Source organism: Bos javanicus, chromosome 3 (assembly GCF_032452875.1).
Source record: "Bos javanicus breed banteng chromosome 3, ARS-OSU_banteng_1.0, whole genome shotgun sequence".
Lineage (NCBI taxonomy): Eukaryota > Metazoa > Chordata > Mammalia > Artiodactyla > Bovidae > Bos > Bos javanicus.
The window spans coordinates 75,412,447-75,437,668 of record NC_083870.1 but is presented as its reverse complement, the minus strand read 5'-3'; the positions used below and the strand labels follow the sequence as shown (position 1 = coordinate 75,437,668).

Genomic DNA, 25,222 nt, shown 5'->3' with positions numbered 1-25,222 from the left:
AGAGTCGCAGAGAGTCAGACAAGACTGAGTGACTAATCAATCACATGATAAGTGTTAGGAATTCAGAAATGTAAGCCCTGCTCCAGAAGCTCGGGATAACAAGTGTGGCACTAACAGTGTAAACAGACTTCAGGTATTGGTTTGCCAAATAAACTAACTTTCACAGTATTAAATAAGTAAAATCTAATAATGTTATCATGAAGTAGTAACATATAAAGAATTTTCCCAGTATCTGTAGAAAATAAGACTAATTCTATACGTAGATTCTTACATACATCTTAGCAGTTTCATTAAAAACATTTCTTTGTCACTGCTTGTAAATTAATCCACATTGGGGACTTGACTAACAGTGATAAATAAAAAATAGTGATTCAGATTTGTTTTTCATTCAGTGAAACAACTATATTGGAAAAAAAATTTATCTGATACAGAAGAAAGAAAACAATTTTAAATATTTTAATAGATTATCTCATAGGAATATATGAATTATAAAATATGATGTGTCTAAAGTATATGTTCATATTTTCAGCATTTCAAACATTAATAAGAGATAGAGAACATAGGTATAACATAAAAATTATATAGTTTATCATAATTACAATTTCTATTAATGAACAATCAAATATCACCCAACTATTCTGGAATTTTAAACTGCATTGGCAACTGCAAATTTTGTATGTATCTTGAAAATACTTAAAACTATAAAATTTTCTTTAATCAATTGTCCCTTTAATACAAGTTTTTCATTTCTACATTTAATATTGTTTTTCTTCCCTGATTTTCTACTTTTCCTTTATTTTCTGACTTTAGTAGCTAAATACAAAGTCAGAATCATATAACTGTGACTTAGGGACCCCAGTCCCAAAATGCAGCTCATGATGACTAGCACAAGAGCAATTTTCAGTAACATACCACAGTGGCTTCAAGGGTAAATGGGAGATAAGAAAGCAAAGGTAAAAAGAGTAGCCAAACTTTCTCTAAAGTGTCTCTGTGAAGAAAAGCAAACAAATGGAAAATAGATGGAAGAGACCACGGAGGCAATGAAAATAGTATTTTTTTAAAATGATGAGACAAACTAAAGCATGTTTGAATGCTGCTGGAAGTCATCTAGTAGAGACAGAAAAATTCATGTTGTGTAGGGGGGAAAAAAAAGATTACTCTAGGCCTGCTGCTGCTGCTGCTGCTAAGTTGCTTCAGTCGTGTCCGACTCTGTGTGACCCCAGAGATGGCAGCCCACCAGGCTCCCCCGTCCCTGGGATTCTCCAGTCAAGAACACTGGAGTGGGTTGCCATTTCCTTCTCCAATGCATGAAAGTGAAAAGTCAAAGTGAAGTCACTCAGTCCTGTCCAACTCCTAGCGACCCCATGGACTGCAGCCTACCAGGCTCCTCCATCCATGGTATTTGCCAGGCAAGAGTACTGGAGTGGGGTGCCATTGCCTTCTCCGACTCTAGGCCTAGATCCCTGCAAAGACAAAAAAAAAAAAGGTGGAAGAGATATATAATCCAGAGCTCACATGGACAAAGGAAGTCACAAATTTGGAAGAGCCAGAGGGGCTTAGTGGAAAAAAACTCCAGAAATGACTACAGAACACAGAAACATATTGCCCTAAACCCAAAGTAAATGTATCCCCAACTTAACTTCAACTAAACCCAAGCCCAATTGTGCCATGTTATACCCTAGGAAGTATGATGAAGGGAAAATCTATGTATCAAATGACAGGACTCTTAGCTAATTGTTTTTAACATATTTTCCTCTGCAAATTTTTCTAACTGTGTGTATGGGAGGCCTGAGACAAAAGCTTCCTTGCCTTTGGAATAAATCCACCTCAGATCACACGTTTGCTTGTTCATTTGTTTCGGAGAACAACAGGGTGTTATGAGCGGGGTATGAGAAGGATATAAGATTGAAGAACTATGAAATAGTTTCAGAGAGATGAAAAGTAACTTCTCAGTGAAAAGAAATAGGGTCACCTGTCAGTGTGTGGTCCACATTTCATGTACTTGTCATGAAGTTAAAGTAAAACTAATCAAATAAAGTGTGATTTTTTCCAACTAATCTTGGTACAGTAGCAGAAAAAGCAGAAAGTTGGATGCAATGAACATTAAGCTCATTTAGCTAAACGTGACAAAAGGAAAGAAGACATATTTGCCAAGTGATGTTTGTGAGAAAAAAACTGTTTTTAAAGATGGAACATTTATCATGAATCTCAGCATAATAAGGAAACATAGACAAATAATCGGAGAAGGCAATGGAACCCCACTCCAGTACTCCTGCCTGGAAAATCCCATGGACGGAGGAGCCTGGTAGGCTGTAGTCCATGGGGTCGCTAAGAGTCCGACACGACTGAGCGACTTCACTTTCACTTTTCACTTTCATGCATTGGAGAAGGAAATGGCAACCCACTCCAGTGTTCTTGCCTGGAGAATCCCAGGCATCGGGAAGCCTGATGGGCTACCGTCTATGGGGTCGCACAGAGTCAGACACGACTGAAGCGATTTAGCAGCAGCAGACAAATAATGGTTAAATTTAGAATATCAGTGATCTATCAATTACTGCTGTTAGGGAGTTCTAGGGTGTTGGAATAAGTGAACTAGAATCATAGAAAGTTGTTGTTGTTCAGTCACTAAGTCATGTCTGACTCTGTGCAACCCCATGGACTACGGCACGCCAGGCTTTCCTGTGTTCCACCATCTCCCAGATGTTGCTAAAATGCATGTCCATTGAGTCAGTGATGCCATCCAACCACCTCATCCTCTGTTGTCCACTTCTCCTTCTGCCTTCAATCTTTCCTAGATCAGAATCTTTTCCAATGAGTTGGCTCTTAACATCAGGTGATCAAAGTATTGGAGTTTCAGTTTCAGCATCAGTCCTTCCAATGAATATTCAGGGTTGATTTCCTTTAGGATTGACTGGTTTGATCTCCCTGCTGACCAAGGAACTCTTAAGAGTCTTCTCCAACACCACAGCTCAAAAGCATCAATTCTTTGGAGCTCAGCTTTCTTTATGGTCCAACTCTCACATCCATACATGACTGTTGGAAAAACCATAGCTTTGATTTTATGGACCTTTGTTGGCAAAGTGATGTCTCTGCATTTTAATATGCAGTCTAGGTTTCTCATAGCTTTTCTTCCAAGGAGCAAGCATATTTCAATTTCATGGCTGCAGTCACCATCCACAGTGATTTTGGAGCCCAAAGAAACAAAATCTGCCACTGTTTCCCCATCTATTTTTCCCATCTATTTTCCATGAAGTAATGGGACCAAATGTCATGATCTTAGTTTTTTGAATGTTGAGTTTTAAGCAAATTTTTCACTCTCCTCTTTCACCTTCATCAATAGGCTCTTTAGTTCCTCTTCTTTTTCTGACATTCAGTTCAGTTCAGTTCAGTTGCTCAGTTGTGTCTGACTCTTTGTGACCCCATGAATCACAGCATGCCAGGCCTCCCTGTCCATCACCAACCCCTGGAGTTCACTCAGACTTATGTCCATCGAGTCAGTGATGCCATCCAACCATCTCATCCTCTGCCATCCCCTTCTCTTCCTGCCCCCAATCCCTCCCAGCATCAGAGTCTTTTCCAATGAGTCAACTCTTCACATGAGGTGGCCAAAGTACTGGAGTTTCAGCTTTAGCATCATTCCTTCCAAAGAAATCCCAGGGTGATCTCCTTAAGAATGGACTGGTTGGATCTCCTTGCAGTCCAGGGGACTCTCAAGAGTCTTCTCCAACACCACAGTTAAAAAGCATCAATTCTTTGGTGCTCAGCTTTCTTTACAGTCCAAGTCTCACATCCATACATGACCACTGAAAAAACCATAGACTTGACTAGATGGACCTTTGTTGGCAAAGTAATGTCTCTGCTTTTGAATATTCTATCTAGGTTGGTCATAACTTTCCTTCCAAGGAGTAAGCGTCTTTTAATTTCATGGCTGCAGTCACCATCTGCAGTGACTTTTGAGCCCCCCAAAATAAAGTCTGACACTGTTTCCAGTGTTTTCCCATCTATTTCCCATGAAGTGATGGGACCAGAGGCCATGATCTTCATTTTCTGAATGTTGAGTTTTAAGCCAACTTTTTCACTCTCCTCTTTCACCTTCATCAAGAGGCTTTTTAGTTCCTCTTCACTTTCTGCCATAAGGGTGGTGTCATCTGGATATCTGAGCTTATTGATATTTCTCCTGGCAATCTTGATTCCAGCTTGTGCTTCTTCCAGCCCAGCATTTCTCATGATGTACTCTGCATATAAGTTAAGTAAACAGGGTGACAATATACAGCCTTGACATACTCCTTTTCCTATTTGGAACTAGTCTGTTGTTCCATGTCCAGTTCTAACTGGTGCTTCCTGACCTGCATACAAATTTCTCAAGAGGCAAGTCAGGTGGTCTGGTATTCCCATCTCTTTCAGAATTTTCCACAGTTTATTGTGATCCGCACAGTCAAAGGCTTTGGCATAGTCAATAAAGCAGAAATAGATGTTTTTCTGGAACTCTCTTGCTTTTTCAGTGATCCAGTGGATGTTGGCAATTTGATCTCTGGTTCCTCTGCCTTTTCTAAAACCAGCTTGAACATCTGGAAGTTCATGGTGGTATCATCTGCATATCTAAGGTTGTTGATATTTCTCCCCTTTTGATATTTCTCCTGGCAATCTTGATTCCTACTTGTGATTCATCCAGCCTGGCATTTTGCTTGATGTACTCTGCATGTAAGTTAAATAAGCAGGGTGATAATATACAGCCTTGATATACTCCTTTCTGAAGCACTACCTTGCACAGATTACCATGAAAGGAATTGGAGATGCAGAGGTGAACAAAATTCAATTCCGTGCTTCAAAGAGTTCACACTGTAATTTACAAAGAGCTACAGTAGGCTTACCAACATTGAAGGAAGGACTTAACCCAGTCAGGGATCAGGTGAACAGGCTTAAAGAACAATATTTGGAAAGACCAATTGCAAACTAAAGCTTGATACCTTTGAGAACAGCAAAGAGTTGACTTTTCCTTGAGGCTCACTTTAACTGAGGGTACTGTGAAAGAAAAGCCTGAGAAGTAAGCGAGGGTCAGATGAGAGTCATTTTGCCTGATACAGTCAAGGTATGTGGGCCTTGCAAAAGGGGACACAGTGAAATGACCTACTGGCTGCATTGTAGATAGAGAATGGAGGAAGTCTTTTGGAGAAAGAAAGCAAGAAAATCAATTTGAATTATGAGACAAGAATGCATGTGTTATTCAGTTTTCACTCTTAAATTTAGACTTAGACAAGGTCATTAATGTTTGCAATCTAGGTAATGGGTAGTGCATTAAATTGAAAGTCATGAAACCAGAATTGTTTGCCATGCCCAGTTGTTAACATTTTGTAGGACCTAGCCTAGTAAACATGAAACATCAGAATGTTATCTTCATGAGGACTTGGTTGTTTTGTTTACTACTCTTTCTCCAGTGCTGGGCTTGTAATAGACTCTTAATAAACACTTTCTGAGTAAAATTGTTAAGTTAAACTATTACATTAATTTATTAAATTAAATTATCAAACAAGTCTGTCTTAAGCATCTAATCTCCTTTGGCACCTTCATTCTAAAGCCAAGTAGTTGAAAACCATACCTTTTCTCTGGAATACTCTCTCCTTTTGAACCTTATTTATCATATCTTACTTCAAGATTATGCTCTTGCCTTCCCTGTATATTAGTCATTTAATTCTGGACACAGTAATTTGCTTTTTTATATCCAAATTTCCTTGTCTGTAAATAGGAATAAGAGCTAACACTAACTGAGCATTGAGCCCTAACACTTAGAACCAGGCACTGTTCTATGTATTTGAAATGTTTTACCACAACTATTCCTCATTATCACCCTGTGTGGGGAGTACTACTGTTTTCTACCTATTGCAGAAGAGGAACATGAGCAAATATTTGAAAGCAAGTAAGTGACAAATTCTGGATCTGGACTCTGTCTAGCTCCTGAAACCATGTTCCTAATCATTCTGCTTATTGCCTGTCCAATGATAGTACCACCTGTCCAATAATAACTGTGAAGATTCAAGGAGAATAATCTATGTAAACACATTTTTAAAAGTCCCTTACTGTCCCAAGTGATCAATAAAAATGAGCTTTGGTCATTGTTATTGTTTGTTCTTTTTTATTTATATCTTCTCGGGGAGCTAAGTGTTCCTTTGAGAAAAGAATCACTATCTCCTAAAGGAAATTAGATTATTTCATTTTAGACAGATTGAATTGGAAAAAATCACTCTGGTGTAATACCTACTTACATCCACTTTCCTGAAACTTTCCTCATGGATTCTAGTTCTGATCTGGGGATAAGCCCAGCCCCTCTTCCTTATAATAATCCTCAAAGATGGGAATCTTTAACACCTATATCTTCAGTCCAACAGTTTGAGGCATTTTAACCATTTCGCCTATGGAATGGTTTCCAGATATTCTGAATAAATTCTGCTTTGTTGAAGACACTTAATGTTTAGTAACTTAGAAGGGAACAACCAACATATGTTGCATTTGGAACAGGGCATTGACAAAGAAGATGGAGAAACAATCCTGTAACAGTCTGTATTGTAATCCCAGAGACCTTTATAAAATGCCTTCTTTTCATGGTGTAGGTAACATTTCTTGAGTGAATGTATTTATAAACAAATGAATTAATGAATCTTCTAATATTTCAGATTATTTTGGAAACTAATTCAGTGATTTAATGGATTGTCTCCCTTTCAACATCATGTCATCTGTGGATTACTTCCTGCGTGCCATTAATATATTGATTTAAATATTTAAATGAATGTATTACACTCATTTATTTGGTATAATATTCCTAATAGTTTATGGCTGAAATGTTTTAATTAATTATAAATTAATCTTATTTTCTCAGCCATGCATTTTTATTATTGTTAAGAATGCCTATTTATTCATTCAATAATTTCTAAAATATAAAAATATTTTCTACATGTTACCTAACTGTAGTAGTTACATTGAAACCAAAACTTTAAAATTTATGAATGTATTACTAGGAGTGGCATCTGAAATAAAATTGAGCAACATGAAACTAACATAAACTGGAAATATACTCAACCATATGGAGCTAATTTTTTATCTCCAAAGAAATTAACTGAAGAAGTTAAACAGTCTAAAGGCATGTTCGACAGAACTATTGAGAGAATGAACAAGCAGGTTTGTCATCAAGAGCTGAACAATTTTAGTTATTCAGTTTTGTGTATCAGAAAGAGTTTCAACAGTACATCATAGAATTCATAAATAATAGATTTCCCAGTTGTGAGAACTATAGAGCTGGTAATAAGCTAAAGTGAAAGTGTTAGGCGCTCAGCTACATCTGACTCTTTGCAACCCCATGGACTGTAGCCCTCCAGGCTCCTCTGTCCATGGAATTCTCCAGGCAAGAATACTGGAGTGGGTAGCCATTCCATTCTCGAGGGGATCTTCCTGACCCAGGGATTGAACCAGGATATCCTACATTGCAGGCAGATTCTTTACCAGCTGAGCCACCAGGGAAGCTAAGTGTGTTGTGAAATTAAAAAATGAAGGAAAATGAGGGAAAGTTTCTTAAAATGCAGTCATGTTGCCTTTGAGGGGCATGTGTGCTCAGTTGTGTCCAACTTTTTGCAACCCCACAGACTGCCCAGGGAGCAGGTTGCCATACTGGAGTGGGTTGCCATTTCCATCTTCAGGGATATTCCCACCCCAGGGATCCTGCATTGGCAGGTGGATTCTTTATTACTTGAGCCACCTGGGAAGCCCTGCTTCCTTGGCAAATTGCAAGCTGTAACATTATCAAGCAAAAATGATAAAGTAAAAAGTAAATAAATAATACTTTGAAATATTGATCTCAAAATTTAGAAAGAATGTAATAACAGATAACTCAATGAAATGTCATAATTGGGTCACTTTGGTTAGAGAATATAATTTTTTTAATTTGCTTTGGATATTTTACATGTATTGGTTTGAGAAATCCCTTTCTTGTGTATTATCAGCATTTTGAACCAGGTTCCATGTTGCCTTCCAGTTCTGCATTACTTGTGAGAATAACAATTTTTTGTTACTACAGTATCTGCTAGATAATCTCAATAATTTTAAGATATTTCAATTCAAAGTCCTTTTTTAAATTTTAAAGTTCCCTAGTTTAATTTTGATAAAATTAGATAAATGTCAGATGTTATATTTTTCAGTGAACATTTCTCTTAGCCTTATTGGAAGAAAACATTTAATAGAGGTATAAATAAATATAATCAAACTCTATTATCCAAATTAGTGGAATAAAAGTAACACCTGTAGTCAAATAAAGAGAACAGAGTAAACTGCATATACATGACAGGAGTTTTTGGAATTTGTTGTAGTAATGGAAACCGTATGTTCTATTTATGTTAAAACTGATGTAACCATTTTCTTAGATCACTTCAACTAATAAAAATAAGGTCACTTAATACTATAGTGGTGTATGTAAGTGTAAATGTAAGACAAGACACTGAAATGTTCTCTAATTTTTTTTATTAAATTAATGCCTATATCACAAAGAGACATGACTTAGCAACTGAACAACAATATACTATAGAATTTGGAAAACACAGAAAAAATGCCTATGAAGAAAAAAATTATGATTTTATCATATTTTTTATAATGTTTTAAAAAATGAAAGCAAATATAAAAATTTCAAAGTAATATATCAAATAACTGCCAACTGAAAGGAACAACTGTTAACTATTTTTTGTATCTGAGTTAGATTTGGGGGGAGGGGGAGGAAATAAAACAATGTAGACCAAGAAGCTGGAATTAAGATTGATGGGAGAAATATCAAAAACCTCAAGTATGCAGATGACACCCCTCTTATGGGAGAAAGTAAAGAACTAAAGAGACTCCTGATGAGGGTGAAGGAGGAGAATGAAAAAGCTGACTTAAAACTCAACATTCAGAAAACTAAGATAATGGCATCTGGTCTCATCACTTCATGGCCAATAAATGGGGAAACGGTGGAAGACTTTATTTTGGGGGGCTCCAAAATCACAGCAGATGGTGACTGCAGCCATGAAATTAAAAGACACTCCTTGGAAGGAAAGTTATAACCAACCTAGACGGCATATTAAAAAACAGAGACATTACTTTGCCAACAAAGGTTCATCTAGTCAAGGCTATGGTTTTTCCAGTAGTCATGTATGGATGTGAGAGTTGGACTATAAGGAAAGCTGAGTGCCAAAGAATTGATGCTTTTGAACTGTGGTATTGGAGAAGACTCTTAAGAGTCTTGTGGACTACAAGGAGATCCAAGCAGTCCATCCTAAAGAAAATCAGTCCTGAATATTCAGGACTGATTGGAAAGACATGCTGAAGCTGAAACACCAATACTTCGGCCACCTTATGCAAAGAACTGACTCATTGGAAAAGACCCTGATTTTGGAAGAGATTGAAGGCATGAGGAGAAAGGGAAGACAGAGGATGAGATGGTTGGATGGCATCACCGACTCAATGGACATGAGTTTGAGTGAACGAACTCCAAGAGTTGGTGATGGACAGGGAGGCCTGGCATGCTGCAGTACATGGTGTCGCAGAGTCGGACACGACTGAGCAATTGAACTGGACTGAACTGGTCCTTTTACTTCATGGGAAATAGGGGAAAAAGTGGAAATAGTAAAGGATTTCATTTTCTGGGCTCCAAAATCGCTGTGGATGGTGGCTGCAGCCACAAAATGCTTGCTCCTTGGAAAAAGGAAAAAATGCTTGCTCCTTGGAAGAAAAGCTGTGATCAATCTAAACAGCAAGTTAAAAAAAGACATCACTTTGCCGACAAAGGTCCATATAGTTTAAGCTACAGTTTTTTCAGTAGCCATGCATGGATGTAGCAGTTGGACCATAAAGAAGTCTGAGTGTCGAAGAATTGATGCTTTTGAATTGTGGTGCTAGAGAAGACTCTTGAGAGTCCTTCAGACAGCAAAGAGATCAAACCAGTCAATCCTAAAGGAAATCAACCCTGAATATTCATTGAAAGGACTGATACTGAAGCTAAATCTCCAATACTTTGGCCACCTGAACTGGGCTAAATCTCCAATACTTTGGCTACCTGAAGGTTCTTTTGCCAAGAACCGATTCATTGGAAAAGACCTTGATGCTGGGAAAGATTGAGGGCAGGAGGAGAAGGGACAACAGTGGTGAGATGGTTGGATGGCATCACTGACTCAATGGACATCAGTTCAGTTCAGTTCAGTCTCTCAATCATGTCCGACTCTGCGACCTCATGGACTGCAGCTCGCCAGGCCTCCCTGTCCATCACCAACTCCTGGACATGAGTTTCAGTAAACTTTGGAAGATAGTGAAGGACAGAGAAGCCTGACATACTGCAGTCAGTGGGGTCACAGAGTTAGACATGACTGACTGACTGAACAACAACAGACCCCAAGTAAAAGTCTCCCTCTTAGTCCTACTCCAATTCCACGACAATTACTATTTTTAATTTTGTGTGCATCTATTTTATATATTACTATTTTTATTGTATGTATATGTATTTATAAATATGTAACACTTTAAAATCTATGCTGATTTGTGTTATACAAATTTTCCATACTTGCTTTTTCATTCAACATTATTTGCAAGGTATATCTTACATAAAAAAAGATAATTCATTCTCATTGTTATACACTGTACCAACTTATGATTTTATCATAATTTGGTTCTCTCTTTTCTTACGCTGTTGTTTATTTAAAATGTGACCAAGTTTTTAATATTATTAATTATCCTATAATAAAATTTTTCTGCAATAAGGTTTTTCTATGTTTCAGATAATTTTAGTACCATCAGATCAGATCAGATCAGTTGCTCAGTCGTGTCTGACTCTTTGCAACCCCATGAATCGCAGCACTCCAGGCCTCCCTGTCCATCACCAACTCCTGGAGTTCACTCAGACTCATGTCCATCGAGTCAGTGATGCCATCCAGCCATCTCATCCTCTGTCGTCCCCTTCTCCTCCTGCCCCCAATCCCTCCCAGCAGAAGAGTCTTTTCCAGTGAGTCAACTCTTCACATGAGGTGGCCAAAGTACTGGAGTTTCAGCTTTAACATCATTCCTTCCAAAGAAATCCCAGGGCTGATCTCCTTCAGAAAGGACTGGTTGGATCTCCTTGCAGTCCAAGGGACTCTCAAGAGTCTTCTCCAACACCACAGTTCAAAAGCATCAATTCTTCAGCGCTCAGCCTTCTTCACAGCCCAACTCTCACATCCATACATGACCACTGGAAAAACCATAGCCTTGACTAGACGGACCTTTGTTGGCAAAGTAATGTCTCTGCTTTTGAATATGCTATCTAGGTTGGTCATAACTTTCCTTCCAAGGAGTAAGCGTCTTTTAATTTCATGGCTGCAGTCACCATCTGCAGTGATTTTGGAGCCCAGAAAAATAAAGTTTGACACTGTTTCCCCTGTTTCCCCATCTATTTCCCATGAAGTGATGAGACCGGATGCCATGATCTTCGTTTTCTGAATGTTGAGCTTTAAGCCAACTTTTTCACTCTCCACTTTCACCTTCATCAAGAGGCTTTTTAGTTCCTCTTCACTTTCTGCCATAAAGGTGGTGTCATCTGCATATCTGAGGTTATTGATATAACTGCCCCAAAACCAATGTGAACATTTTCATAACATGAGATATGTATTTGAAAATGTTTTCCTAAAATACTACACTAATTTATAATCATTAAAGGAGTTATGTGAGTGTCCAGTTCACAACACCTTCATGAGCATGAAGTATGCCAAGCCATTCTTCAGTTAATTCACTCATTTTTAACGGAAACAATTGACTTTGAGAATGAAATCAAATGGTATGAATAAAAAGCAATTTATGTGTTAGGTTGGGTGAAAGCCATTTAATTTAGTTCCAGGATCCATTTCAAAATTGTCTATTGATCATGAGATATTACTGCATCTTTATGTTATTTCAGCAAGGTTATATATTGATCTGCTAAATATATTTGGTCTCTTCTTTTACTAGGAAGTTGTTGAGATTTCCTCTGTGACACATTTTATTATAACATCCAGTAATGAAAACATTATCTGTTTTTTAGAAATCCAGCATATGCTTTACTTTCTTTATTGGGCATTTGTGATCACCAGCATTCTTCATTATTTCAGAATTTCAGTTTTAAGCTGTAACATGATGTCATCTTTGGAACCAGGAGACCTGAGTTATGATCCCAGCTGCAGTTACACAACCCTTATCCACCTATTCTTATTTTCCCCAGAAAATTATTTTCAGAGTCTTCATCTGTAAAGTAGGACTACTGTTACCATATTATGTTATTAAGTTAATTAAATGGAGCTTTTAAAATAAAGTAGAAATATAGGTTAGCGTCAGTAATCCCTCTCCGAGTTGTCTTAGATGCCTAGAGTCCCCAGAAGAATCCAGCATGAGAGATATTTTAGAGGTATTATTGGTCAATTTTATCTGACACTTTACCTGATGGTGGTTCAAATGGTAAAGAATCCGCCTGCAATGCAGGAGATCTGGGTTCCATCCCCAGGTTGGGAAGAACCTATAGGAGAAGGGAATGACTACCCACTCCAGTATTCTTGCCTGGAAAATACTATGGGCAGAGGAACCTGGCAGGCTACAGTCCATGGGTTGCAAAGAGTCTGACATGACTGAGCAGCTAACACTTTCACTTTCACCTTACCTGGCACAGCCAAGGGAGCAAGCTATGTAGTCCACCAAAGGTTACCCAGATCCTTAGAGATCATGCAAGGTCTTATGTTTCCACAGCATTCTCCCTTGCCCACACACACCAACGTGTCATAATACCCAGGGTTACGGCTTGAATTTTGTCATTGCCTGAAACAACTTCAGCAATCTTGACCTCCTAACTTCTGCTCTCTCATTCTAATTTCTTATCCTTTTACTTCTCTCAATCCTTCACTCCTACTACACTCTGTCTGGCCTCATAGAAACCTGAAATCCCTTCTTCTGTTTTTCCCTAGATTGTCAGTCTTCCACCTGGCTCCCCCAAAAGTTAAAATAACAGTGATCATTGATAGAGGTCTTCCGATTCCCCTCAGTTTCTTCTTTGATTCCCTTCAGACGATTCCAGTATGAACCATTCTCATCTAGTATCTTCCTGTCAGCTTCCTCAATTTCTTCCTAGCTCCTCAATTCCTCTCCTCTCATCTCACCCAGACTTTACAAAGAATATTCTATCTGTACTGTCCCCATTTATTTGCATATTATTTATCTTCAACCCACTGTAATATAGTTATCTCATGAAATTACTATCACTAAGTTTACCAGTATGTTACTATTTCCAAAACTGAGTTCCCATCTTCATCTTTTATTTTACCGGACACCTCTCCAGTGTATGATACTCTTCTTCACTTCCTTATTTTAACACAACTCTGTTCATTGGACTTTAATAAGCCCTTACTCTCCTGGGCTCCATTTCTTCTTGCCTTCTTCTGTATTTTGCTCTTCTGTTACTGACCCTTTCCAGTTGGACCCCAACAAGGGTCCTCCTGCCTGGTGTCCTTCCAGCCAATAGAACAAGAACAAGGACACTACTGAAGTGACTTAGCGTGCATGCAGAGTGATAAATATAAAATATCACTTCCTCTTAGAAAACCTTTAGTGATACTTCTTGACCCATAAGATAAATTCCTATCTCCCTAACAAAAGGTGAGGCCTTGACAGACCCAACCTCTTTAGTTAGCCTGATTTTCTGCTGCTTACACTAGTTACTCCATCTTAAACTTGACAATTCAGTAAAGCAAACTGCCTATGGTTCCCCTGAATACATCTTGCTGTTGCTCACCACTCTGATTCATGTTAAAATATGCTTCCTCTCCTCTCCTTTCTTCTGACCAGTTCCTTCTCATCTCAGCTTCAGGAATCCATGTCTGGTTTCCCTTGATACTATGGCATTATAGACCTCTCCTTCTTTGTATTCCCATAATGTCACATAATTGCTCTTTATATGTTTGCTCAAGAAATAGACCATGGGTTCGTTCCTTGAAGGCAGAGATCATAACACATATTATGACTCTAGTGAAGTACCTGGACTGAGAAGCAGTTTAATAAGCACTTATAAAATTAGGGGATAACTAAATTATGAAAGTACTATGTCTTCATTCTTGTCATTTTGTTTTTTTCATAGGGTATCACTGTGTGGCAAGGGCAGCTGTTGTTGTTTAGTCACTAAGTTGTGTCTGACTCCTTTTAGTAGTCACCCAATATTCCTTGAATTCTTCCCACATTCCCCAGCCTTCCCTAAACTCAGGTCCAGGCTGTATAAACAGTTCTAGGCAATGAGATATAAGAAGAAGTGATTAAGTGTCACTGCCAGCCTGAGATCTGTAAGGGCAGTGGCTAGTTTTTCATACTCCCTCTCCCTGCTTTGACTCTTCTGAAAGTCTTGATTTGGTGGTAACACAGGACTGGTTGGTGGGGGGCAGAAACCCACAGTGAACACAAAATAAGAGTAAGCAATCCTGTTTGTTAAGCCACTGAGATTTCAGGATTAATTTGTTACCACAGCACAGCTAGACTTCCTGAATAATGCTCATGGTTTCAAATTTATACACTAGCCTCTGTCTTATTCCATAAACTTGTGAACTAAGGTATGCAACTTTTTCTCTTCCCCTAAAGTCTGCATGATGCCTGAGCTTAGAAAAATTATGCCATATGACTGACACAGAGACAGAGTTTTCCAATGGAGTAGTTCACTCCCTGTTCCCCATGAGCTAAGCAATAGTGTGAATATTTTCCTATACAAAAATCTACCCCCCACCTTCCTCATGTAGTCCTAACTATTTTCCAAGTTGAAACTTTAGATTTTGATCCTTGTTACAAATGAAACTTCTCTCAGGAATAGCACCATGTTCCATTGCATTTGCAGGCTAAAAGGCATCAGAAACTTATCTCCAAAGTAGTCCAGAAGTCTCTGAAGTGTATTTTACTGACCCATAATTATCAATAGTCCAGTAGTAACATTGATACCATTCCATTCTTTTCCACTGATACCCTATCAAATATACTAGCTTTCTTCATTAGGTCTCTAATTTTACTGAACTATGGTTGTATCTTATTTCAGTGATAATTTTTTTTTTAGTTGGAGACAAAAAAAAAAAAATCTGACTTAGGGTGATGGCTCAGACAGTAAAGAATCCGCCTGCAATGCAGGAGACCGGGAATTGATCCCTGGGTCAGGAAAATCCCCTGGTGAAGGGAATGACAACCCTCTCCAGCATTCCCTCCTGGAGAACTCCATGGAGTTCTCCAAAGGAGCTTGGCGGGCTGTCGTCCATGGAGTCACAAAGAGTCAGACACAGCTGAGTGACTAACAACAAGGTGTGGCTTAATTCTAAGCGTAAATGGTGCCATCAGGATCCATCTTAATTCAAACAGGCTCTCCTTCTTACCTCGTGCCTGAAGCCCCCAGAACTGTCCGCTTCCAGTTTCAAATCCAGCAGACAAGAGCGAGAGTCTTTTCCCCAAGTCCCAGTCAGAGATGTCTCCCCTGGTGGCTCAGTGGTAAAGAATCCGCCTGCCAATTCAGGAGACATGGGTTCAATTCCTGGGTCAGGAAGATCCCCAGGAAAAGGAAATGGCAACCTTCCAGTATTCTTACCTGGAGGATTTCATGGACAGAGCAGCCTGGCGAACTACAGTCCATGGGATCACAAGAGAGTCGGATACGGCTTAGCAACTAAACAAAGACAAAACCCAATCAGAGAACCATTGCTTCTTATCTGCTCTGATGGATCCCTGAGCCAAACCCTGTGGGTAGATGAATATAATGCAGTAATTAGTTTTGGCCATTGTCAATTCCCTGGAGTGGTTTCAAAAAAAAAAGGAATCCACTTCAAGGGAAGCAGGTGGCCTTAGAGTGGGAGCAGGGGAGATAATTTCTGGAAAGAAATCAGGAAGAGGTCATCATAAATCAAGAAATGATGCTGGCAGCAATAGCAGCCTACCCTCTGAATAGTCTGCTTCCCAGGAGATAGAATTTAGAGACAGCTTCTAATTTTGGAATTAAAGTATATATTATGCACAGTATGTTACCTCTTGATCATATTCTGTCTCTTTTTTTCTCTGAACTTCTCTACATTATTCTTTTCCCCCATATGATGCCTTGTGATTTTGTTATTTATATACATTTATTTCCCCAATTAGCTTCTCAGCTACTTCAAGGCAGGGACTAGCTTTGAATAACTGTGAATCCTGCATTGTATGTTTTGCATAGTAGGCCTCCCCATTATTCAACAAATAATTTTTTGTTGAGTAAATGAAAAGATAAGAAATGAGTGGGTCTTGTACTATTATTGTGTGTGTGTTCATTCACTCACTTGTGTCAAACTCCTTGCAACCTCATGGACCCACCAGGCTCCTCTGTCCATGAAATTTCCAGGCAAGAATACTGGCATGGGTTGCCACTTCCTTCTCCAGGGGCTCTTCCTGACTCAGGGTGTCTCCTGCATTGGCAGGCAGATTCTTTACTATTGTACCACTTGGGAAGCTCCTATACTATTATTACATCATGGAGCAGAGGATGTTTGTGTGTATGGTGTTATGATAAAAACCTACTGTTTACCAACTACCATGGCAAACAATGAGAATCTGAGGACACAGGGATTAAAAACTGAATATTACTGTGCCCTTCAAAAAATTATACTCTAGTGAAGAAGACAGAGATTGATAAATACTGCAGAGAATAGTGTTAAGGGAGAGTAATAGATTTCAACTTTTATTATTCTTGTTCTAATGTTTTCCACATCAGTTATAGGTTGGCTACCTCAGGGAATACCAGTTTTGCTAGAAGAGATATGTTAAACTTGGAATTTCTTAGAGGATTAACACTGGATTCCCAAATAAAAGTTTCAGATCCAATAAATTACATCTTATACTGTGATAATAAAAGACTAATTTAGTTTTCTTCTCCTCTCTCTTTTCTCCCTACTTCTCCCCCAGCCTGAAGTTCTGGATCAAATACAAAATTTAAGGGAGTTGTGGATGGATAATAATGCATTGCAAGTGCTACCTGGGGTATGTAAGTTTTTATTATGTCATGTCATCTAGCATTTATGTTGTATATTAATTGTAACTGATAATGGTTAATCTTTCATCTTAAACCTCAGTGTTTTCATTTCAAAGTTAAACATTTGATAATAGTATTCCATCGTGTTTTTCACTAGTTTGTTTTTTAATATTGAGTGTTACGAGTGTTATATGTGTTACAGGTGAGTAAAATGAGTATGTAACATATATGAAAGATTTTTCTTATACACTTAGAAGTACATTTCATCTCTTTCTGTACTTACTGTTTTTCAAATCTGAACAAATTTATATTGTTATATGAAAAAAATGCTATACATAATACCAAACCTTAGTTTTACAAAATCAATTTTCTTCTTATAGGTAATTAGATAATGGTTTCTACTCATATTGTTTGAGCTCTTCCACAAGATAAAAATTTCTCTCTCAGTTCAGGTGATTTAAAGTAGATCTATTTGATTTTTTGAAAAACGCAAGGAACATAACTTGTTAAAAATAGGAAGTTAGAGTCAAATTATCTCTCTAACAGAAAATTCAGTAATATCTCCTGAATCATAGGTGGACTAATCAACTCACTGAGTGTGACCATTCATTTTCCATCCAGTGAAAGAATGGCTTTCCATATAACACTGTTTCTTGCCACTCATGACATGTGCCCTCAGGTATAAGCATGTACATACATACCCAGGGCTTCCCAAGAGGCTCAATGGTAAAGAATCTACCTGCAATGCAGGAGACATGGGTTCAGTCCCTGGGTTGGGAAGATCCCCTGGAGGAGGAAATGACAACCCACTCCAATATTCTTGCCTGGGAAATCCCATGGACAGAGGAGCCTATGGGTTACAGTCCATGAGGTCGCAAAAGAGTTGGACACAATTTAGCAACTAAACACCACACACAAAAAAACAACTAGAAGGCTCTCAGTGGTGAAAGCCAATCTAAACTCTTGCGTGGGGTTAAGTAGCCAGGACAGTTGGTTATGGAATAATTCTTCAGCCACTGAGATTTCAATGTGTGTTCCAAAAGCCAGACTTGATTCTTTGTTTGAACTGACATTAAACATTTCTTAAAATGATTGCAAAAGCAAGAAGAGGAAGCTATTCTTTTTTGAATAAGCATGGGACCATATAAAGAATAAAATCTGACAAAAGATTAGAGAAAATATACTTTCTTCTCTCACCGAAAGAATACATTTCTATTATCCTCACAGATACAAAATAGAAAAGCATGCATATTTTCTGTTTATTGATTTATTAAAAACCATATACAAATATACCTCTATGAATTAGAAACCATGCTCATGTCAGAGTTACAAATATAATATATTCAATGACCTTGAGCGTATTTGTTTGAGGGGTCTGCATATAACAGAAGAGACAAATCTATATTCTACTACACATAGCAGAGACTGATATGTGCCATATTCAAGGTGTATATCAGTTCAGTTCAATTCAGTTGCTCAATCGTGTCCCACTCTCTGCGACCCCATGGACTGCAGCACACCAGGCTTCCCTGTCAATCACCAACTCCTGGAGCTTATTCAAACTCATGTCCATCACGTTGGTGGAAATCAGAATGCATGTCTAGTGGGAAAAGTTTATTCCTGCAGTGTATATATTTATTCAAAACTACTTACATAGCATTTATCAGGGGCTAGGCACTATCTAGATATTTTACAAGTGACTCACCGAATTCTCAGAGCAACCCTGTGAAGCAGAATTTATTACCAACTCCATGTTATAGATGAGGACATTGAAACAGAAAGAGTAAGTAACTGGGCCAAGGTCACACAGTCAGTAAATGGTGGACCTGTGATTCAAACCAGCTTCAGAGGCTCACGCTCACCCTGATGCTCCAAATGCTGTTGCTATGGGTATCAGTAGAAGGTCTGAATGAGAATTGGGCTTATCCCACTTTTCACACTGGTTCTGTTCCCAAAATCCAACCTTGCAGATGAATTCCATGGTGGTGGTTTAGTCACTAAGTCGTGTCCAACTCTTGCAATCCCATGGACTGTAGCCCGCCAGGCTCCTCTGTTCATGGGATTCTCCATGCAAGAATACTAGAGTGGGGTGCCATTTCCTTCTCCAGGGGATTTTCCTGACCCAGGAGTTGAACCCAGATCTCCTGCATTGCAGGCAGATGATTTACCAACTGAATTATGAGGGAAGCCTGATGAATTGCATAGTCAATGTATTATTTAATGTATTATTTAAATGTAAAGATAGTGATTCAGTTGTCTGTAAAACAGATAGTGCTGTCTAATTTGTCTGTTACAAAAGTATTTTTTTCTTATATACTGACATCTTTAACTGGGTTTCTTGCTTTACTTTGTACACTTGAATTCCATATTTTATGACACTCCTTATGGGAATACTTATGGGATACTCCTATACCTCCTGCCCTTAAACAGGTGTGGTTTTTGAATGCCTAGGCTGGCAAAGAGTTGTTAGACAATTACCTAGAAACATTTGGCCTTGAAAGTCTGAGCTTGAATGCAGTCTTCAGCCCATGTCTATCAGTTTCACAGAAGGATTTATTCTAAATATTGAGTCATAAGATACAGGAGGAAAAAGCACATTCCTTTTGTTTTCAGTTCACATACCATAATACATTAAGCTAATATATTTTAAAATACTTTTAGAAGCCTGGATTATCATTTTTCCACTTTACTTTTCACAAATCAGAGAAGCAAATAATGATCAAAAATTTGTTTGCTATCACTCTAATATCAGTCAATAAAAATATAACTGAACAGCAAACTCCAATATCTCCATTTGCTTGTAGTGGCTTCCCCTTTTTTAATTTGTTGCTCTATGCTCATCTGTAGATCCCTCTTTGTCTGGATGTTGGAGTAACATTTAATATCCTCAAGGACTCCGAGTCATTGGGCTACAAAGGCCTTTATCACTCCAGGCTATTATTGCCTTTATAAGGTACTTCAAAGTGAGGGTTTAGAAACACTCAAAAATAAACATTGAAGTGTTATTTTGCTTCCAAAAAAAGATGTTTAGAAACTTCACACAAACATATTGAGTTGTGCTACAGATAGCAATTCAGGAAGCTTCAAAGAGAAAAGAAATTTTCTCATGATAAAGGAACAAAAAAAAGAAATCCTCACACAGACACACACAAACATAAACACGTGTAGTATTCTTTGTGTGCTCATCAGAAGAGATGAGCTAAGTTAGCATAATAGTTCCTTGGGGTGGACAGCTCTAAGAAGTGTGACAAATATTTTTCCAAGTGACGTATTTCTAGGCATGAGAAGAAATTCAGCCCTCTGGCCTGATTCATCCAGAGCACCCAGTTCCTAGCCTAGCAACTATTCACCTGTGTTCACACTCTCTGTCTACAAGGGAAGAAGCAGGGCTAGAGATATGAGCTGTGTTAATAAGCAATTTAGAGGTCAGGAATTGCTAATCTAATCAATAGGCTTTATAGTCTATAATCTGATAAAATTGAGTTTGAAATTTTAGCTCCACTCTTTATTAACGGGGCAATGTTGGAATGTTACTTGTGGTGGATCTTGTCATGTGTCATCCTCCTGGGCTTATTCTATTCCCTCAACCTCTGGGAACACTGCTTGCAACTCTCCACCCTCTTCAGGACTTTCCCCAGCTGAAGAGAACTTTCTCATGTAGGGTTATAACTGTATTCCAGGAGACCACCAATTCAGTGATCAATCAGTGCAAGAGTATGAAGCTCTGGCCCCTTCACTGCTACTCAAGACAACTGCAGTACTACTTGAAGAGTCAGCTGAGTAATTCCTCAGAACCATCACAGCCTACCTTCACCTGCCCAGTCCTTCTTCCTTCCTTCCTTCTTTCTTTTCACTGGTATTAATCCCAAGAATCTCTCTCAAAAATTTCTCTTTGTCTCCATTTCTCAGGGAACCCAATGTGTGATATTACTTAACCTCTAAGCTTTAGTGTGTGTTAAAGTGCAGATTCCAATCCAGTGGGTCTGGAGTGGATCTCGATTCCACATTTCTGACAAGCTCCCAGGTGGTACTGATACGGCTGCTGTGTAAAACACATTCTGAGCAATAAGAGCATAAAGTATTGCATCAAGTAATATATATAAGGTACTTAGCACAGTGCCAAGTGTGTGCTTGTGCAATTAATTTGTTGATGTAGTGTTTATTTGCTTATACTCTGTCAAATAAGTAGAGACAGTATAGCAAAGTGTTATAGGTAGACAAACAACCAGGTGAGCCATTGCACACAGATATGTGTGTGACATTTATTTGCAAAATATGCCCTTAAAGAAAAGGAAAATGAAGAATTTGGTCTTGCTGTAAGTCCCATAATTCATGTCCAAGCTAAATAACCATTGTTTATCTCTTGCCCACCATCTGATCTTATTCTACCCCTGTCCTCAGAAATCAGTTATTAATCCAGTCATTCCACTTCTAAATTTTTCTTGAGCCATCCCCACTTCATCCTCACTTCTGCTTCCTTAACTCAGGTCCTTTTCATCTCGTTAGCTAAACAGCTTCCAGATCCTTCTGATCCTTTCAATTCTACTCTAACTCTAGTCATGAATCTTCCCTTCACATTTCCCTGAGATTATTATTTCAAAACACATATCTAATAATGTTATTCACCATCTTAAAAGCCTTGATAGCTCTCCTTACCAATAAGATAGAGTTCAAATAACCCTCACATGAAAGGTAAGGCTTTTTAACAGATGACTTCTTCTAATGCTTAACTTCACCACTATATTCAGTAACTTTGAATTTCCCACTCTTCCTCAAACATACTCCCTTTTTCACACTTCTCTGCGCTATTCTCTCTTCCAGGTACAAATTCTCTTTTTCTGGACAAGCAGTGCCTTCCAGCCAATTTGTGTCCTTGTGCCTCTATGGCATTCTCTACAGGCTTTTTTTATTGCACATATCATAGGGTTTTATAATTATTTGTTTATTGGACAGTTTCCTTCATTGTATGAGCACCTTAAAGAGAAAGACTTTGTCTGTATCATGACAAGTGTCTCCCTATACTTAGCTAAGATATTCATGATTGTTCTCCAGTATATAATACAAGCTCTGGTATGTAGTAGATCCTCAAAAAGGATTGTTGAATGAACAAAATATTGATTCTGCTTAGTAGGGTAAAGTTCAAATCGTGATTTATTACCTTTCTCATGCATTTGAAATTATAAGCATCATTATGTCAGCATATATTGTTTGGGTGACAACTTTCTCTCCCATCCTTCCTTCCTTTTTTTTCTATATTCATTTAAGTCTTTGGCAACTTTGAGATTGTTGTTGTTATCTTTTAACATATCTATGTTGCAAGATATATTCCCATATCATAAAATTCATCTATTTGAAGTATACAGTTCAATGGTTTTTAGAATACTCACATAATTGAACAAACATCACCACAATCTAATTTTAGAACATTTCCATTACCACTGAAAGAAACCCTGAAAGCCATTAGCAGTTATTTCCTTCCCCCTGACCTCCCAGCCTCTAGCAACCCTAGTCTACTTTCTGATTCCATAGATTTATCTATTCTGGACAATTCATATAAGTAAAATCTTACAATAGGTGATCTTTTGTGACTGGCATCTTTCGCTGCATTTGTTTCAAGGTGCATCCATTTTGTAGCATGCATTGGTACTTTATTGCTTTTTATTGCCAAATAATATTCCAGCTTATTGATTTATCACATTGTGTTTATTTATTCATCAGTTTATGGACATTTGGGTTGTTTCCATGTTTTGAATGTTGTGAATAACACTGCTTTGAATATTTGTGTTTCTGTGTGGACAAATGTTTCATTCTTAAGCATGTACCTAGGGATTAATAGGTCATATGGAAATTCTGTTTAACATTTTGCGGAATGGCCAAACTGTTTTCTGAAGTGGCTGCATAATTTTACATTCCTACTAGAAATGTATGAGGGTTACAGTTCCTCCACATTCTCACCAATACTTATTGTTGTTGCATTTGCTTTTGAAATTAATTTTAGTGTTGTAGTTTTTACAACTTTAAAGTATTTCCTGAAAGTTTCTCACTAACCCTGAGTTTACTCAATGTCATCAAGTCTATAGGGAAGTTAAAGATGTTGGTATACCTGGATATGTCGAAAAACAGAATAGAAACTGTTGACATGGACATTTCTGGATGTGAAGCCCTGGAGGACCTCTTACTGTCATCCAATATGTTGCAACAGTTGCCTGACTCAATAGGTGAGAACATAATATTTTGTTATCAATGTTTATGTCAAATATACTGTTTTCGTTTTTAGCAGTATAGTTTGTTTGCAGATGTAGGGAATATACTGTTAGCCTGATATTAATAAATTAGCATAATCATTATCCAGTATGAAAAATTATTTTACCAATATTTTAGAATGAAATGGTAACTCTAGCTGTCAAAATACTCTATTAAAATGGTCTTACTAAACTGACATACTTTTTTTTTCTTTTTTTAAAAATTTTATTTTATTTTTAAACTTTACAATATTGTATTGGTTTTGCCAAACATCGAAATGAATCCGCCACAGGTATACATGTGTTCCCCATCCTGAACCCTCCTCCCTCCTCCCTCCCCATACCATCCCTCTGGGTCGTCCCAGTGCACCAGCCCCAAGCATCCAGTATCGTGCATCGAACCTGGACTGGCGACTCGTTTCATACATGATATTATACATATTTCAATGCCATTCTCCCAAATCATCCCACCCTCTCCCTCTCCCACAGAGTCCAAAAGACTGTTCTATACATCAGTGTCTCTTTTGCTGTCTCGTATACAGAGTTATTGTTATCATCTTTCTAAATTCCATATATATGCGCTAGTATACTGTATTGGTGTTTTTCTTTCTGATATACTCTAAATAATTTTAGATCTACTAAGTTTTAAAGTGTTATTAAAAGGAGTATTTATCTTACACTTAAGTACTTGGATGACTATGTATGTCTTCTTTCGTCACTATAGAATCACCAGTAGCATGGGCTTCCTTGGTGGCTCAAATGGTAAAGAATCTGCCTGCAATGCAGGAGAGCCTAGTTCGATCCCTAGGTTGGCAAGATCCCTTGGTGAAGGGAATGGCTACCCACTCCAGTATTCTTGCCTAGAGAATCCCCTGGACAGAGGAGGCTGGCAGGATACAGTCCATAGGGTCCTAAAGAGTCAGATATGACTGGGCAACTAACACTTTCTATCCACAGTGTTGCTCTATTCTACTTTAATTTTATTGTAACCTTGTTCCAATTTAAGAATAACATGATAAATATATAAAATATCTTCATGGTTCTATTATTTAAAAATGACATCTCATCTTTTGCATGCTGTCAAGAGTTGTCAGAGCAGAAATTTGTCTGTTAATATATATTAACTACTCAATCCTTTTTTTGTCATAAATTTTTATCTGAGTAACAATGAAAGAGTCTAAATAATGAGTAAACTTTTGTATAAATTATCTTACTCTTATTATTTACGAGAGGACACAGATGGGAGAGGAATCATCAAACTACTTAATTTTGGAATATAGTTTTTAACACTCCTTGAATTAGATTATCATATGTTCTGGAACGTATTAATGCTTCTGAAAATTGAATCACAAGCCAAAATTTTTCTCCAATTTTTGTTGCTTCCATTTTCACTATTCTTTTAGGTTAATAGAGAATACTACTTTTAACAGAACGGATTAGTTTTTCTTTCTTTGTAGATTTGATGATGTTTTTATTTATATAGTTATATATTTTTGTAACAGTGTTTTTTCAGCTTACTCCTCTGTAAGACTTATCTTAAGCTTAATTAAACACTTTCACATTTCCAGGCTCTTTCTGTGAATATTCTGACCCCATAAGTATGTAATAAGCCCTCTGTTCTGCATTCTTTATTAATTATCTTAGATGAAACTTATGATCAGATAAGCTTATAAAGTACTATTTTATGTTGTAGAAAGTAAGGAAATATAATGGTATAAAAGAGCATCCTCTGATGAAGATGCTAGAGATGATCATCTGGTCAAGATAGCCATCTGGTAAAAATACATTTCTTACTCTCCTTACTCAAAAACCACTCCATATCTTCAAAAGCATAATGAGAATTTAAAAAGCTATTTATATTAGAAGAACATAATTTTCTTCATTACTTTCTTCTCCATACAAAGAATTATGGGTGGTATATGGCAAGTACTCCTTAAGTATTGAATCAATAACATAATTTTAGCTTTGC

At 37.7% G+C, this 25,222-nt stretch overlaps 1 protein-coding gene across 1 annotated transcript in view; it reads left to right on the top strand.

Annotated features, from left to right (window-relative positions):
- LRRC7 (leucine rich repeat containing 7) overlaps positions 1 to 25,222 on the top strand; it is a 622,375-nt gene that overhangs the window by 443,697 nt on the left and 153,456 nt on the right. The window contains exons 9-10 of the mRNA XM_061411605.1: positions 16,945 to 17,019; positions 23,085 to 23,229. Of these exons, the coding sequence (XP_061267589.1) occupies positions 16,945 to 17,019; positions 23,085 to 23,229 (220 nt within the window). The remainder of the gene's footprint in view (positions 1 to 16,944; positions 17,020 to 23,084; positions 23,230 to 25,222) is intronic.